General features: G+C 40.2%; 1 protein-coding gene and 1 long non-coding RNA gene across 2 annotated transcripts in view; both read left to right on the top strand.

Moving 5' to 3' along the window:
- The window catches only part of LOC133378767 (ovomucoid-like), a 31,659-nt gene extending 21,012 nt beyond the window's left edge, over positions 1 to 10,647 (top strand). The window contains exons 10-12 of the mRNA XM_061613392.1: positions 2,363 to 2,490; positions 2,949 to 3,000; positions 10,639 to 10,647. Of these exons, the coding sequence (XP_061469376.1) occupies positions 2,363 to 2,490; positions 2,949 to 3,000; positions 10,639 to 10,647 (189 nt within the window). The remainder of the gene's footprint in view (positions 1 to 2,362; positions 2,491 to 2,948; positions 3,001 to 10,638) is intronic.
- A 3,572-nt stretch (positions 10,648 to 14,219) lies between these two features.
- LOC133382210 (uncharacterized) lies at positions 14,220 to 17,311 on the top strand. Its single transcript, XR_009761846.1, has 3 exons — positions 14,220 to 14,289; positions 15,868 to 15,919; positions 17,162 to 17,311. It is a non-coding gene; the product is annotated as an uncharacterized LOC133382210 (long non-coding RNA).
- Positions 17,312 to 18,576: the final 1,265 nt, after the last annotated feature.

Raw genomic sequence — 18,576 nt, forward strand, 5'->3', positions numbered from 1 at the left:
TCTGAGGACTTATTAGGGTTGCCATATCTCTGGTTTTCTCCCAGAGACTCCAGAGTCTTGGGGTCCTCTCTGGGTCTCCAGGTGAGTCACATCAATTTCTGGATTTTCAGCTTTCATTTTTTTTTACATTCAGTTTCTAGGTGGTCTGGTTCAAGAGATATACATCAAAATGTCAGCTGCCCCCGCTACTTCTGTTTAATGAGCTTGTAGCTGGTTGCTGTAACCCCACCCTTTCAGGTTTGTAGTCAATAAGTGAAATCAAGGTTGAGATTGAAAAGGGATTTGTTGGCCTCCAGGCAAAAGTGAGAACCTGTTGCAAGTCCAGAAAACTGTTTCTTTCCTGTATTTCTGAAAATTGCATAAACTAAGTGTATAGCTTTCAGCAGTAGCAAAAGTCTGTTTCTCTCTTGTGTGTAGGACATCTAAATGGCATTACAATGTGTTATGCTTTTCAAATTATGAGGAGTCAAACAAGTTTAAATTTTCCTGGGTTGTTGAAGAGGGTAGTGTTTTGAAAACCTTCCCAATATGAACCTTTAATCCTGTAATCATTTTCCTGGGAATAAAGCTGCAATGCTAATCCCACATACTGGGAGTAAACCCCATTGAATTCAATAGGACTTACTTCTGAGTAGACATGGTTAGGATTGTACTGTAAATTAATGGGACTTTTGGGTGAACATAGCAAAGGATTGCGTTTGTGTTGTAATTCTTTCTCTCCCCATGCAATCTTATTTTTTAAAACAATTAGGCAGGGCTTACTTAGATATCACTGCTTTTATTATGTAGGAAACTTATACTGACTTTATTTTATTTTAATTAAAATGTTCTACAATGACCAACTGGTTTTGACAATGAACTATTATATGGGGTGTGTGTATTTTACATCTCCAGTGTGTGTGTGTGTATGAAGTCTTTCCAACAACCCTGTGAGGTAGAGCTGCCGATGGGAAATGAAGGCAGCTCACAATAAAAAAACAAATCCCTTTAAATTCCATTAACCATAAAACAAGTATAAAACAGTTGCAAAACAGCTTAAAGTGTCATGATTCTGAATTTTGGGTTGGGTGAGTGAAGTTTTTTATCACTTGAGGTTGCAGTTTTGTGCATGCTTCCCTGTTGAATACATTGAATACATTGGGATTTGCTTCTGAGTAACCATGCATAGGATTGCACTATAAATATCTTTACAGGTTGTGTAAATAATAAACATCTTTGACAGTCATGCTTATATAAATATTTCTTCATACTATGTCCTGATAAGTATCTGATTTCACACTACTCTCAGCATGTGGGATTAGCATTGCAACTTCATTCCCAGAACAGCAAGTACTGGATTAAAGGTTCATAGTGGGAAGGTTTTCGAAACAGTGCCCTCTTCAACAGCCCAGGAAAATTTAAACTTGTTTGACTCCTGCACACAAGAGAGAAAAAGACTGAAAGCTATATACTTAATTTATAAGATTTTCAGAAAAGCAAGACAAAAAAAGGTTTTCTGACTTGCAACGCGCTGTAGTTACTGCCTTATCAATTACAACCCTGACTTCACTTATTGGCTATAAACCTGAAAGGGTGGGATTAGAGTAGCCAACTACAAACTCATTTAACTGAAGTTGAAGGGGGGGTGACCTTTTGGTGTATATCTCGTGAACCAGGCCACCTAGAAACTTAATTTTTTTAAAAAATGAAATCTGAGAGTCCGGAGATTAAGTTGACTCACCCGGGAGTACCCCAAAAATCTGGAGTCTCTGAGTGAAAAACTGAGACCTGGCAACCCTAGTTATGAAGATATAGAAAGAGGTACAAAATGGCTGCAAAGGGGGTTGCTTTAACCAGAGCAATGCATCTTTGTATTAAAATGGGCCATATGTCTTTCAGTCCCCCACCCCCAGTGAGTGCACCTACAGTGGTTCAACCAATCTTAATTGGCCTGATTAGTGTGTGTTTTAGATGTGTAAATCCTATTTATGTTCAACTGAACTTATTCCCAGGTAAGTGTGCTCAGGGGATTGAGTCCTAAAAGAAATTATCTTAGGCCTGTAGTCACTTGGAGTGGGGGACTGTGGAAATGAGAGTAATCTGCTACCATTTTGTAAGTGTGTGGGGTTTTTTTGTTGTTTTATTTTCACAGATAAAATAGTAATGAAAAGTATGTCGTCAGTATCTTTCCTGATTTCCTAAAAAAGCACAAAAAGTCCTGCTTCTGCTTTCTAATGTTCTGACCCAATGGCAAACTGCTGAGATGATGATGATGATGATGATTTGATTTGATTAACAATAATTTAATTGTGTTAAAATATTATTTGATATTATGGCCTTCTTTTATAAAATTTTGGGCAATATCTCATATTGTATTTTGCAGAGTGAATGTAGTGCATTTCCAGAGCCAGAGAAGGATGAACCTATTATATGCACTATGGAATTTAGGCCTCTTTGTGGCAGTGATGGTGAGACATATGACAACTTATGCCTGTTTTGTGCTGCCAAATGGTGAGTACATTTGTGTGAACTAATGCAGCCTTTCCCAACCAGTGTGCCTCCAGATGTTGTTGGACCACAACTCCCATCAGCCTCAGCCAGCATTGCCAATGGTCAGGAAAGATGGGAATTGTGGTCCAACAACATCTGGAGGCACACTGGTTGGGAAAGGCTGAACTAATGTATAGAAGGGTAGTAAACGACATAGAGTAATAGAGCTTCTCGAAGGATATAAGTAGCTCATATAGGGAGTTTAAACCAATGAAATCAATTAAGTGATTCATTGATATGTCTTTGGATGCTACAGTGGAAATTATTTTTGCATCCATGTTCTCTACAATGCAAGCCTATGCATGTCAACTAAAAAGTAAGCCCATGGGTTTCAATGGGACTTACTCCCAGGTAAGTGTACATAAATTTGTACTTTCACTCAGCTGAACTGTAACCTTAAGTTTTTGTTTTGTTTTTAGGAAACGTGGAGGTAATTTAACCATTATTCATGAGGGTGAATGTGAGCCAAAGGTAAATCCCATTATGACATCAAAATTTCTTATATCTATTATGCTTCTCTTTAAAAAGTTCTTTATAGATTTTTTTATTTTAAACAATACATATATAAAATGCATATACAAGATGTATATCTTAATACATATACCAAAAATACAAAAAGAAAATAGAATTCTTAACTTATTTGAGCGGAAGAGGGAGTATGGAGAGAAAAAAAGGAACATGTTCTCTTTCCAGATTATTTTAGATTAGCAACCTCATAGCTGGCATTGCACAAGAACTCTAAGAAACCAGAAATCAGTGTAGTTTTGAAGACCATAATCTTGATTCAAAATAGTGTCCAATTATATTCAAACTTAGAGAGCCAGTATGGCATAGTGGTTTGAGTGTTGGACTATGACCTGAGAGTCCAGGGTTTGAATCCCCACACAGTCATGAAGCTCACTGGGTGACCTTGGGCCAGTCATTGCCTCTCAGTCTCAGAGGAAGGCAATGGTAAACCACCTCTGAATACCGCTTACCATGAAAACTCTATTCATAGGGTCACCATAAGTTGGAATCAACTTGAAGGCAGTCCATTTCTAGTTTTCATATCCAAACTTAGACAAAAACCTGCTCGATGATCTCAGGAACTCTCATGAAACATTTGGTTATGATATCTTAAGAGGTATCCAGAGTATAGTGACTAGACAGTAGGGATGGGGTTCACTGCATATAATCTGCTTGTATTCCGATAGTCTGTCATTTCATCCTGATCCACACCTTTTTTTTGTTCCTGCTTGCTCTGGCACTTGCCAATTCAATTTGCTGTGTGTGTGTTTTTGGATGGTTCGATCCATGGTTTGTTTGGGGGGTTTTGGTGGCAAAAAAAATCATAATTATTAATGTAAATACTTATGTAAATGATGACAGTATTTTGGTGGTGGGGAAAAATTGAGGAATTTTGAGATAGCTTACATGAATGATCACAGTGTTCCACGTAGATTTTTTCCTATTTACATAGCAATGAGGCAGATAATTGCGTTTGAGTCTGTCTCTTGCCTCAGTGGCACTCCCATTCCTTTTAAAGCATTCCATAGTTTTTCATGATCTACACAATCAAAAGGTTTGCTGTAATCTATAAAGCATGGGAAGATTTCCTTCTGAAATTCCTTGGTCCATTCCATTACCCAATGTATGTTTGCAATATGATCTCTGGTACCTCTTCCCTTTCTAAATCCAGCTTGGACATCTGGCATATCTCGCTCCATATATGGTAAGAGCCTTTGTTGTAGAATCTTGAGCATTACTTTACTTGCATGGAATATTAAGGCAATAGTTTGATAATTACTGCATTCCCTGGGATCCCCCTTCTTTGGAATTGGGGTGTATATTGAACACTTCCAGTCTGTGGGACATTGTTTAGTTTTCTATATTTGTTGACAATTTTTTGTCAAAGTTTGGATAGATTCATTCTCAGTAACTTGTAGCAACTGTATTGGTATGCCATCTATTCCTGGTGATTTGTTTCTTCCAAGTATTTTAAGAGCAGCTTCCACTTCACATTCTAACATTTCTGGTTCTTCATCATACGGTTCCTCCGTGAATGAATCTGTCATCCGGCCATTTCTTTTATATGATTCTTCAGTGTATTGCTTCCATCTTCCTTTTATCTCGGTCAGTCAGTGTGTTCCCCTGTTGATTATTCAACATCCCTACTCTTGGTTTAAATTTCCCTTTAATTTCTCTAATCTTTTGGAATAGGGCTCTTGTTCTACCTTTTTTTATTATCCTTTTCTATTTCTATGCAATAACCATTGTAATAGTTCTCTTTGTCCCTACGTACTAGTCACTGTATTATTGCACTTAGGGTTCAAACTGTGTTTCTATCTCCTTTTGCTTTTGCTTTCCTTCTCTCTTTAACCATCTTAAGAGTTTCATCAGTCATCAATTGAGGTTTTTCTCTCTTTTTAATTAGAGGTATTGTCTTTTTGCATTCTTCCCTGATAATGTCTCTGACTTCACTCCATAGTTCTTCTGGTTCTCTGTCAACTAAGTTTAAAGCCTCAAATCTGTTCCTTATTTGATCTTTATATTCTTCTGGGATGTTATTTAAATGGTATTTTGGCATTATGATTGCTTTAGCTTTACTCTGATTTTCGATATGACCAGTTCATGATCTGTACCGCAGTCTGCTCCTGGTCTTGTTTTTGCAGAAAGTATAGAACTTCTCCATCTTCTGCTACCAATTATATAATCAATTTGATTCCCATATTGGCCATCTGGTGATGTCCACAGTCATCTTTTCGGTTGCTCAAAAAATGTGTTTGTAAGAAACAAAGTATTGGCTTCACAGCATTCAGTAAGTCTTTCTCCTGCTTCATTTCTGTCTCCTAGACCCTATTTCCTCACAATTCCTAGTTCTTTTCTGTTCCCTACTTTTATGTTCCAGTCCCCCACGATTATCAGGACATCCTGTTTTGGTGTGTGATCAATTTCTTCCTGTACTTCTGTGTAAAATTTCTCCATTTCCTCTTCTTCTTTGTTTGCCGTTGGAGCATAGACTTGGGTGATGGTTATGTTGATAGGTTTCCCATTAAATCTTATTGAAATCACTCGCTCAGTCCTTGCATTATAACTCCTAATTGCTTTTGCTACATCACTTCTCACTATTAGAACAACCCCGTTTCTTCTTAATTTGCCATTTCCTGCATAAAATATTTTGCAGTTGCCTAATTGAAAATGTCTTATTCCCGTCCATTTTTAGTTCACTCACACCAAGTATTATAATGTTGATACGTTCCATTTCTTGCTTGACAATTTCTAACTTTCTCTGGTTCACACTTCTCACATTCCATGTTCCTATTGTGTATGTCGTACAACTCCGGACTGTCCTTTTGCATTTGTGCACATCAACCTCCAGGCTTCCTTTCGGCTTTGACCATTATTGCATTATTAGCCACAGCGCTACACGTACTTGTCCTTTGTTCTTCTCCAGTAGCTTGCTGAGTGCCATCTGACCTGGGGGTCTCATCTACCAGCCCCATCTCGTGTTGCATTTTGGATAGTCTATTCATAGGGTTTGCATGGTAAAAGGTATTCAGAGGTGGTTTACCATTGCCTTCCTCTGAGTCTGGATGCGTCTTAGTCTGGTGTTTCAGCTTTGACCATTCCGCCTTGGGTGTCCCTGCTAGGAGTCCAGCCTCTTGTCTAGACTCCTGACAGCACATTGCATAAATTCATACAAATAATGCACAGATACCTTTAGAATTAAATTATATGTTTCATCTCTAAACAGAGACACCTATCATACTGATTTTCACAAGTGTGTCATTAAGGACATGGTTAGGAACACAGGGTGGTATCTGGTGCTCCTATTCTGCTAATGCAAGGGACATGCACTAGGGGAACTGAACTCTCCTCTGCAGCCCCCATACACCCTCAAAAGCAGCTCCAGAAGGTTGGGAGACTCTCAGAGAAACTTTTGGGAGTGAGGAGAAGCAGAAGTGCTATTGCATCAGAGGAATTCCTCTGGTGCTGCTTTTAAAACAATCCATAGTGAGAAACCCAGGGGAGGACCTTTGCTCATGAAGGCAAATGGAAGGAAAAAGTATCTATCAGTATTTCATTCCAAACATATTTGCATCTCTCCTCCACAAAATTATGACTCAGACGATGCATATTTATGGAGCACAATACAGATTCAGACATTATTTGAATGCAAGGAGAGGAAGCATCCTGGTGATGGCCTCCTGCTTCTGTATATGTGGTTCAGGCTTGGCTTTACTCCTTCCCCTTTTGCAAGTATCTGCCTTGAGCACATTGGGCAGACCAGAGGAAAAGGTCAATTTGCTTTAGGCCAGTGACACAGTCATCAGGGCAAGTGGGCTAGGGCATCCAAACCTTATGGTGGGTCTCCTAAGCAGCTAGGTATCTCTTGGCACTGTTATCTAGCACACCAACTGTAATTTTGACCAGGAAAATATGGTCCAAAGCATGGAGGCCCACCCATATTGGACCCTTTCCCACTGCCATTGGTCTTTCCAGGATTTCTCAGAAGTCTGCCATGGCTAATCTGTGTGGTCTCCTAGCAGGTGGAAGATTAACTCCAACTCAAAAATTCTATAAAACAGAATTAAATCTATTGTGCTTTTCTTTAAAATACTACTCATAGATTAGTTTAGATGATAGATCATGAACCATTAAAAACGTGACTAGAAGGTAAAACAGCAAATTCTGAGCACCTTGTACCAAGTCATAAAAATTGCACAAGTAGCTTTAGAATTAAATTATATATTGCATCTATCTAAATGTGGACACCCCCTACTATTTCAACCCTTATTTTCCTGTTCTCATTGATATATATTTTCACAAATGTGTCAGTAAGGAAGTGGTTAGTGTTGTGTCCATTGGTGGCTGGCTGCTGACAACAAGGCCAGATTAAGGGGGTTGGGGGCCCTGGTTCAGTTCCCAAAATAGGGAAATTTCCCCTTTCCTTCCCACTCCCAAAAGGAATGCATTAAGTAAGGTACCACAAGTCTTATAGTATCTTAAATACTAAGAAATCGGATAATTGGTCAGTTGCCTGCTTTGGATGGGGACATACTCTCTTTGAAAGAGCAGGTGCGCCTGGATCCATCTTTGTCACTAGAGGCTCAGGTGACCTCAGTGGCTAGGAGTGTCTTTTACCACCTTCAGCTGGTAAGATAGCTGCAGCCATTTCTGGACCAGGATACCTGACCACTGTTGTCCGTGCACTGGTAACCTCCAGGCTGGATTACCATAATGCACTTTTTGTGGGGTTGCCCTTGAGGTTGGTCTGCAAGCTGCAGCTGGTGCAAAATGCAGCGGCATGACTGCTCACTGGGGCAGGATATCGCCAACATGTCACTCCGCTGCTGAAAGAATTGCGCTGGCTGCCCATTAGATACCAGGCTAAGTTCAAGGTTTTGATTTTGGTGTATAAAGCCCTGTACAGCTTGGGACCAGGATATCTGAAAGCACATCTTACCCCTTATATACTCAGTCTATCACTACTCTCTGCAGGTTAGAGCTTCCTGCAGATATCATCTTATCTGGAGGTCCGTTCCACACAACATAGGAAGTGGACCTTTAATGTAGTTGCACCTACCCTTTGGAATTCCCTCCCCTTAAATATTAGACATGTGCCATCTCTGTTATCTTGTTGATGCCTACTGAAGACCTTCCTCTTTCAACAGGTCTTTTAAGTAATAATAATAAATTTATTTCGGTCCAAGATCAGCAAATACAAAGCATAAAAGGCGCAGTCATAAAATACACTTTTTCAAACCAGGTACAACATATTAAAAATAGTTATATCAGAGATTAAAATAATTGAACCAAAATCTTTTTATGAGCCATGGCCGCAACACAAAATTTCACCACCATGTCCGTGATCAATGGGTTGCGGTTGTCGAGTAAAAAGTGCACCAGGTTTTCTCCTAAAATTCTGGGTCTTTTAAGAAGGCACGGGCAGAAGATCAGAATAGAGAGAGCAGTGTAATACAACATGCTCTACCGCTTCAACCGCTCCAGAGTCACAGATACAAACCCATTCTGTATAGGGCACTCTCTTGTATCTCCCCTCAAGTAGCGCTGAGGGGAGCACATTAAATCTTGCAAGAGTAAATGCCTTTCTATACTTGGGGATACTCAGACTAGTTAAGTAGACCGCAGGCGCAGGTGCTTTTGCACTAGCCCAAATATTGGGGAATGCTGCCAGAAGGCTCAGATTGTGTTGGAGCTCAATATCCCTGATACACTGCGAAATGAGTTCTTTGGCCTTAAAGTAGCCGAGTTGTAATACGGCTGTCCGAGAAAAGCCAAGGGAAAGCAATTTGGAATTCACTGCAAGTTTCCACCTAGATTGATAAGTGTCAGTGGGGGTTAATGGAGCAAGCCCCAAAGGAGAAAAAATCAGCTTTAGCCACATATTTAACCTATAAACCCAGGCCCTCGTCTCGACCAACAAAGTATCTACTTCTTGACGTAACACAACATTTGGCACACAGCTGGGCAAACCAAGAATGCTCCTAATAAATTTGGATTGTGCACATTCCAGAGGGGCATAATTACCCTGGGAACAAAGCTGAGTGCCATATAGAAAGTCTTTTAAGTAGAGACCTTATCCCAGTCTGCATCTTTGTTGGGATTACTTTTTAAGATGTTTTTAAAGATGTTTTGTTTTAACATGTTTTTAGAGATGTTTTGTTTTAATCTATTTTAAAGTCCATTTTTATGATGTTTTGGGGTGTTTTAAGTATTTTTGTTTGCCGCTCTGGGCTCCTACTCGGAGGAAGGGCAGGATATAAATTTAATTAGTAAATAAATAAATTTATTATGGCTTAAACTTTTGTTGACTACAACAAAATACTTTTTTTTTGAGAAGTGAGGATTTTGTAGTATGGCTTTGTTTCCATTTGGTTTTGGAAAGTGTGAATTTGGCAAGTTTGCCTTTAAAATGCAAACTGAATCTAATTTCTCCCTCTCTGCTACAGTACATCACCACTCCCAAATATTCTCTGGAGCCCCCCCTCCCTCCCAGCCTACTGGAGCAGATTTAGAATCACCATGGGATGACACTCTGAGAGTTTTTGTGGTCTTCATAGTATATCTTGGGTTTTTTCTACTCGCAGATGTTGTATTATCCTGGCAGTGTAGCAGGGGTTCTAAGTGAGAAAGTGCCAGGGTGGCATAACTTCCAAGGTTTAATTTCTTGATTTTGGTAGTGCTTCTTTTTTCAAATCCAATTTGGAAAAGATCCCCTCTCCCAAACCCCAGTCTGCCTTTTCTGGACCAGAAAGCAGAGCTTGGAAAAGTTACTTTTTTGAACTACAACTTCCATCAGCCCAATCCAGTGGCCATGCTGGCTGGGGCTGATGGGAGTTGTAGTTCAAAAAAGTAACTTTTCCAAGCTTTCCCAGAAAACTTGTAGTATTCTTAGTTTGCATATCATTAGGGACATAATTAAAAATGCTGCATTTGTAATATTGTATATTTCACCATGGGGTTTTTTTCATGGAAACAAAGGGATATTTTGGGAAATATTTTATTCTGTTTCATAGGATGAATGTAGTGCATTTCCAGAGCCAGAGAAGGACGAATCTGCTGGGTGCACAGAGGAATTTAATCCAGTCTGCAGTAGTGATGGTGGGACTTATAGCAACTTATGTATGTTTTGTGTTGCCAAAAGGTGAATACATTTGTATTAATTGGTGTATGGAATAGTTGTAAATGAGATATCCAGGGGAACTTCGTGAAGGATAAAGGCAGCTCCCACAAGCAGTTTAAACCAATGGAGGTTGTGGGCTCTTCAATACTGGGGGCATTCAAGAGGCAGCTAGGCATATGCTTTAAGTTGGATTCCTGCATTGAGCAGGGGGTTGGACTTGATGGCTTTATAGGCCCCTTCTAACTCTATGATTCTATGATTCCATGAATCATTTAAGATGGTTTTTTGGTACATCTTTGGATGCTACAGTTGAAATGTCTGTTGTCTGTATTGTCTGAACTATGCATCCATGCTCTTTACAGTGCAATTCTATGCATATGAAAGGAGAAGTAAACCCCATTGGCTTCACCAAGACTTGCTAAGTGTAAGTAAGTGCAGGCTCAGTCTCTTTAACTGCAACTGTGTCACATTTCTTTTTTTAGGAAACATGAAGGTGGTCTAACCTTCATTCATGAGGGTGTATGCGATCCAAAGGTAAATCTTGTCATTACATTTTCCAGCTCTGTGACTTTTTGTGGTAATCAAGAACAATCTGCTGATAGAAGCATTTTAGTTATTCTGAGTGTTACATGCTGGGCTGTTGGATACCATCCCTATGTAATATAGGGTGGTTGCGATCTTCCATTGGATCCATTTTTGTAAGTGCAACATTACACAAGCTTCTAAATTGCAAGTCTTGAACAGGATCTGACCCCTGTCATGAAGAGCTCTTTGCAGCTGAATCATTTGTAAACTATTGCCCAACGGAAACCTTCCCGTTGCTCTCACTGCAGAGTCATGCTTGGGTAATTTATCTCCCATGTCTACTTCTGTAGAGGCACACTGGGCTAAAACCACATAGTGCCTGTGTCTGTACATCAATATGTGACTCTTCCACAAAAGCTGAGACACAGGCAAAGGGTTCTTTAAATATTAAATATCCTCTTCCCCAAGTACCAATAGCAAAACAGGCTTGGGCTGATCCCATCTTTTAGGCTCCATATAGGCATGAACATCTATTATTATTAATTGCCGTCTTCGTCTGATTTATATACCACTTATATGCCAAAACGGCTTCATCTGAGAGACTTCAGGGAGAGAGTTCTGGCAAAACATCTCTTTCTGCGGTGTGTCTCTTCTGGCTTGTGCATAGGAATTAACATCTGAGGGACTTCAAGAAGGAGAGAATTCTGCCAAAGCATCTTTTGCTATTCAGACTGCAACAACCCTTTTGTTGGTGTGTTAGCTTAGAAAAAAAGAGTCCTTTGGAGCTGAGGCTATGCTGGAAGGAGCAGTTGGAAAGCCTTTGGAGGCTGGATTTGGCCCTTGAGCCTTCAGCTGTCTATAGTTAATGCACAGCAATTATTTTATTATCTTGGTCACATCCACACCATACATTTAAAGCACTGTTATACCATTTTAACAGTCATGGAGAATCCTGGGAACTGTAGTTTGTTAATGGTGCTGGGAACTGGAGCTCTTTGAGGTCAGCACCATCAACAAATTATAGTTCCCAGGATTCTCATTGATTGTTAAAGTGGTAAGATAGTGCTTTAAATGAATGGTGCAGATCTTCTCTTGTGCATAAATTTAAACAAAATCAATAGACAGTGGTATGGTGGGGACAATAAGGTTTGTACCCAAGTGGCATTCCATGTTCTGTGCAGAACACAGTTACCAGGCTGCTGGTAAGAGAGTGATTTGGCCCACAATGGGGTAAGTGAGACCAGTCTGACCACACCTCTATTTATTCTATTAATTTATCTAAGCACATTGAAGAAGTGAAGGAGGAGGAAGAGGAGGAAGAGGAAAAGGAGGAAGAAGAGGAGGAGGAAGAGGAACAGAAAGAGAAAGAAGAGGAGGAGGAAACAAAAGAGGAAGAAAAGGAAAAGGAGGAGGAGGAGGAGGAGGAGGAGGAGGAAAAGAAAGAAGGAGAAGAAAAGGAAGAGGGGGAGAAGGAAGAAGAAGAGGAAGAGGGAAAGAAGAAAAAAGAGGAGGAGGAGGAGGGGGAGAAGGAAGAGGAAAAGAAAGAGGAAGAGGAGAAAGAAGAAGAAAAGGAGGAGGAGGAGGAGGAGGAAAACAAAGAGGAAGAAGAGAAGGAAGAAGAAGAAGAAGAGGAAAAGGAGGAGGAGAAAGAAGAGGAGGAGGAGGAGGAGGAGGAGGAAAAGAAGGAAGAGGAAGAAGAGAAGGAAAAGGAAGAAGAGGAGGAGAAGGAAGAAGAAGAGGAGGAGGAGGAAGAAGAAGAGGAGGAACAGAAAGAGGAAGAAGAGGAAAAGGAGGAGGAGCAAGAGGAAGAGGAAGAAGAGGAAGTAGAGGAGGAAGAGCAAGAGGAGGAGGAAGAAGAACAGGAGGAGGAGGAGGAGGAGGAAGAAGAGGAGGAGGAGCTCCCAGATGTAGGTGTACAATTTATAATAAAATAAATATATAGATGTCACCTTCCCCATTGCTCTCACTGCACAATCATGCCAGTTTTTTTTTCATATATCAAAACAATCCAAGTTTCAGTCATTCAAAAGTGAGTTGGTGTTTAGACCCTTCTATTTATTCTCAATTATTTGTGCAAAACAATCAGTTTTCTTAGTCAAGTAGGCACATTCAAGTTTCTTATTCATTTTAGGACCAAATTAGGCTTGACATTAATTCTGTGAAAGTAAAGCAATTAATGTCCTTGGGTATTTATTAGTATGATTAATAAATGGCAGCCATGGCAAAGCCTCAGCCACCTCATGATCAGGAGGATGGGGAGTGGAAGTTTAACTTCACCATGGTCTCCACAAAATCATTTTCGGAAGATGCATTTCAAGAGAAGCCTCTGTTGCCTTGTAAGTTTGACAGTTAACAAATGCAGAAAGAGAAAACATGCTTCACACGGTTTATTCTATATTCCCCTCTTTGCCATCTGCCTAATTTTTGTTCAGCAAGCAAATTCATGGAACTTACAGGACAGTTGAGAATGTCTTATGAGGAAGCTCCAAATGTCAAAGGACTTTACACAGCCCTGGAAATAAATGACTACAATGCTTATTCTATTCTTCTTTCAGTTTTTCAGACATTCAACATGGATTATTTTAATTATTATTGCAGGATGAATGCAGCGAGTTTGAGAAACCCATAATGGTCTGCCCAATGAACTTCAATCACGTCTGTAGCACCACAGGTTTTACATACAGCAATAAATGCATGCTATGTTTTGCAAGACAGTAAGTCAAACTAATCATAGCATTTGTTGCCAACAACTAGATCAGTTGAAATAATGTTTGAAATGTTAATGGAATTCTACACTTGAAAGGGCTGGCGTTAGGGGTGGCCGAGCTGAGCTCTGTGGCTGTTTTTTTTTCTTTTCATGTGCCATATACAGTCAGCGAGGGTGGCAAAAAGCAAAAAGGGTCACTCTGTAACCTTTTTTTCAAGGTTTTATTGGTTGTTTGGGTACTTACTACAAAATGATATTCTTTCAATTAGCTTTAAAGTATTTTTCTTTTTCAATTTCCACTTTGATGTCATTTGTGCTAAGTAAAGATCAGTAGAACAAGCTTTACTTTGAGGCAAAGGTATTGATCACTTAGTACTTCAAATACTATAATCACTGTATCAATAATAAAATTAAGTTGTAAGCTGTAAGAAGTCAGCTGGATACCTTTTTTATTTATAAATTTTCTTTATTATTTTTAAAGATAAAAAGAATGAATATTCTAAAATAAAGAATACTTACTAAAAGAAAGGAATTGCTACAAAACAAAAAATATTAAAAGTAAAGCCTGTTCTAGTTCTTTTGTGTTGCATAGTGCACTGCCACTGCTCAGAACGTGGCTTTTCAAAGTTTGCTCACTAGGATTCTTGGTATTTTGTTAAAGTGTTCATAAGAAGAGGAAATGGTATATTAGAGTGTAAGATGACATGGACTCAGCATGCAATTGTGACATAATGGGACCTCTCCCTGGCCATGATGCAGTAAATATATTACATAGTTGCATATCAAACAGAATAGATGCTCATTTGAGGCTGTAAATTGTATCCTGGAAAGGCTGGAAGGGAGGGGTCTCCATATTAGCTAGGCCTGCAGCCCAACCGTAAGGGAGTCTAAATCAATCATGGTAAGGAAAAATGTTTCTTTATGTCTGGGTAGCAATTAGAGATAAGATTGTTCAGGAAGGCTTATGAGTGACCCAGGCCAAGTAGCCCTGGTTACAGTTTGTTGTAAGGAGAGCAGGAACAGGGAAGGCTTTAAGGAGGGATTATGTGGCAGAGCAGATGGCCTATTGTTGTTATAGAAAGAACACCAAGTCTGCTGGGAAAAGAGTTCAAGGACTCAATGAATGAATGCCACCTAACATTTCCAGGCAAGGTGCCACTGGAGAGTAATTTTCTATGGCAGTTACCACAGGGAAAGGTGTAGGAGTGGTGTGAGGCTAGGCCTTAAGGTAAGAATTCTTCCTGAGTGAGTAGTGAAGGCCAGCAGCAGGCCACAACCAGAAGACCTGTGAGACTGCCAGAAAGCAGAAAGAAACTCTGTCAGAAGGGGTTTGGAATTTGGAGTATCAGGAGAAGCACACTCTGATCCCTATTCCCTTATCCCCATGTAAGGAAAAAGTAAGTATATGTAACATTATGCTTGATCCCAAGGCAAGGAGGAGCTGCAGATGAGGATTCTAACACGTTGTCCATGCATGCAAACATTCTCACATGTGGCCCCTAGCTTTGTATACACATGCATGGGTCCCTGTAGCAGTAGGGCCAGCAACATCACACCTGCACCAAGCCCCATAAACCATCTGGGCAGCCCTGCAAAGGTGACCATGGGGGGACCACCAAAGGCAGTCCCTGCCCAAAGCACTATTTATCTAGGGCCAGCCCTTTTCAGAGAGCCCCATGTACATACATAAAGGTATACTGTGCACCTATAACTGTGTGGCTCTTTTCTTCAAGTAGAAGTTCCCCACACTTTGTAAGGTTCTGCTTCAGTGGTTTTCTAAATTTCAAGTGGCTTTTCAGTCGTTTGAAGGACCAAAAATCCCTTGTACAAGCACAAAACACCACAGAGTGCACTTGGGATCTCAGGCAATGGCACCGTATTGTGCCATCTTTCCACTGGCTCTGTGTCCTGCTGTACAATAACAAAACAGAGCATATAGCATTGAATACTAGTCCCCAGCTTGCTGGAGCAAAGTGAGAACTCAATCTGCCCGTACAGTGGCAGTCACTAGTGTTGCTACATCAGCAACAGGGAGAAACACTGCACCATACACAGGGCTTTTAGGCTGGGTGGACATAGATGGAGAAGGCAGTACACAGCAGCCCTCTCCAGAACCATATCAGCCCATCATCAGTGCGATATTGTGGTGCAAAACAGTACAGCAAAAGGCCTTGAAAAAAGTCAGTTTTGTGGTTGCTTCACTGATCTCATGCAGTATGCCATTTTATTCATGTCTCTGTAGCTAAACCTGAGAATAGTATCGGGCTGTTTGTATCTGTAAGAGATGGGGAATCTGTGGCCCTGCAGATTTTGTTGGACTCCATCTTTCTCTCAGCATAGCCAGTGGTTAAGAATGATGGGCATTGTAATCCAACAGTATCTAGAGAGTCACAGATTAGCCACCCCCCATCTATATTGGAATGTGTTAATCTGAAGAAGTGTCATGACTTGTTTTTATGTTTTTTCCCCTTCGTTCAAGGGAAAAGAGTGATGCAATGGGCATGGCATATGAAGGCAAATGCAAGGACAAGGTATTTTATATATTCATTTTGCATTTATGGTTGCTTTCAGACATGGAGTTTACTGCATTAGTTTAACAGAATAAAATTCTATCGCTTCTGTCCTGATTTCTAAAATTCCTTTCACACTGAAGTACCTGTGGCATTAAGGAACAGTAGATTTATATATATATATTTAGTTGTATAGACACAGCAGGGGTGGGTGGGAAATGTTGCTGCTACCCACGCCTATACCGGTACAATTTTCATCAGGCAAAATAAGTGTGCGCCTAAAGTGATGGCATGCCTGTCACATGAGCGGCTACATCTAGTGAAAACCTCCCACAATTTTCCAGGTTCCCAAGCTTGCAAATGGATTATTTCTGGTATTGTTTATCACAAAAATTCACGCTAAACTTGCACTATATTCCACTAGAATTCCAGAACTAGTTTGTATGCCAGGTGAAAGATCAAATATAATGCACAAATTACCAGATAAGAAATTGTCAGAATAATAGAATAAAGTGCAGTATGAAAGCAGCCTATGTATTGTTCCCCCTCTATCTCCCAGTAAGCAGCAGCAACACAACTAACCACAGATCAGATGTGTGCTCTCCCTCCCCTCTGTCCACTACTGGTAGCACCTGATTGAGGCCCAACATGGCTGCTGGAGGAGAAACCACAGGAGGACAGAGTGCTCTTGTGCTCAAGTCCTGCGTGCGGATTTCCCATAGGCATCTGGTTGGCCCCTGTGAGAACAGAATATTGGACTAGATGGGCCATTGGCCTGATCCAGCAGGCTCTTATGGTCTTATATTTTAATGGTAGCTCTGTGAGTTTAGCACCATTAACAAACTGTAGTTCCCAGGATTCTCCATGACTGTTAAAGTAGCATAACAGTGCTTTAAATGTATAGTTTTCTTATTCTCTTGTGCATAAAGTTAAACAAAATCAGTAGACATTGGTAGGGTGAGGACAATAAGATTTGTATCGACTTGACATTCCATGTTCTGTGCAGAACACAGTTAGGCTGCTGGTAAGAGACTGATTTGGCCCATGATGGGGTAAGTGAGACCGGTCTGACCACACCTCCATATAGTGTATTTACTTAGGAGATAAACTTTATGAAGTTGATAAAGCATTGAAGGTGTTTTGAGTTTTAGCATGTGTTACAATACAGGTTCCAGCACTAATATGACACAAGCAGACTGCTTTAATTCTGTATATTTTTAATCCATTTTAAAAAATAGAATTAATTTTATCAATTTATCTAAGCACAATAAAGAAGAGAAGACGGAGGACGAAGGGGAAGAAGAAGAGGAGGAAGAAGAGAAAAAGAGTGCATAATGATGGTTGTCAGTTCAAAATGGAAATGTTATTCTTAAACTGAAGGCATTATTTTGAGTTCTCTATGCAAAGATACTATATTGGTTTCTACTGTAAATAACGTTTTTTTCTTGATGTGCTAATAAAGTTGAAAAGCAAAACAATCTATGACAAGGAAACCCACAACCTCATTCTATAATCTATTTACTGCACATAGAAGGATAAAAGGGATGTGCAAGCTACCTATGTTGTCCTGGTCTTGTATTGCCTTATGAAGCATCTGAGCCTTACTGTATTGCTAAAGAATCCTCCTGTGGCTTGACCCATGCCTGTTTGTTGCTAACATCAGTAGATGGTAGCCCGACATGGCTGCCATGGTTTAGCCTGCCTAGTCACAAGCAGGGTCAATTCAGAGGAGGATTCCTCTAGCAATGCAGTAGTAGGACATATGGGGTACTTTGCTGGGTTCAGGCACTTAACCTCCTTTGGATTTGGGCCTGAAAGACCAAGAAGAAGTGTGAGTGCATGAACGGTAAGATATTGCACAATATCTTCAATCATGAGCCATGTCTGTTAAAGCATGAGACTTACCTTCCAATTGCCTAGCTTTGTGGAGTTCGAGCCAACATGTGATAGCCTTAACTCAGATCTTAAACCAGCAGGTTTTTTAATCATTGACTTTTTTTCTGACACAAATCAGTTTCACTGGGCAACTTTGAGCTCTAATGTTTAGAGACAGGCTAATGTTCTATAGCAGTGGTTCCCAAGCTTTCCCCCCCCCACAGACCACTTGAAAATTGCTGAGCTCACTTAATGATTTTTCTGCCTGTCGTAGCAACTATTATGCGCTGTGCTAGGTACTGTTGATTATAATTGTATTTTTACATGTCGTGGACCACCTGAATACTCACAGACCGTTAGTGGTCCACAGACCACAGTTTGGGAACCCCTGTTCTATAGTCACCCTATTCACATAAAACAACTGAAAGGTTGGTCTGCAACCCACAATAAATCATGCTACATGCCCATATATCGGATTATCCATATATGGGAACTGTGTTTTAACTGGCTGCAGATTGGCAATTTCTATGGGACTGCTAAAAAAGGGAAGATGCGGTAATTTCCGTAGCCAATAGGACTTTTTTCCAAGGCTCCTCACCACGTGAGGCAGATCTCCATTCTGACCACAGTGGGGGAATGAGCAAATATGCCTTCCCTCCCCATATATTGTCTTAGTAAGAATTGGGCTTGCTACTGCCTGTAAGAATGTGTGTGTGTGGAAAAACAAGATACAGAGCTGCCTGTTACATCTTCAGAAAACATCTAGTTTGGCCCAAAGTGTTGTTGTTTTCAGTGAAGGTACA

Source organism: Rhineura floridana, chromosome 3 (assembly GCF_030035675.1).
Source record: "Rhineura floridana isolate rRhiFlo1 chromosome 3, rRhiFlo1.hap2, whole genome shotgun sequence".
In the NCBI taxonomy this organism is placed as follows: Eukaryota; Metazoa; Chordata; class Lepidosauria; order Squamata; family Rhineuridae; genus Rhineura; species Rhineura floridana.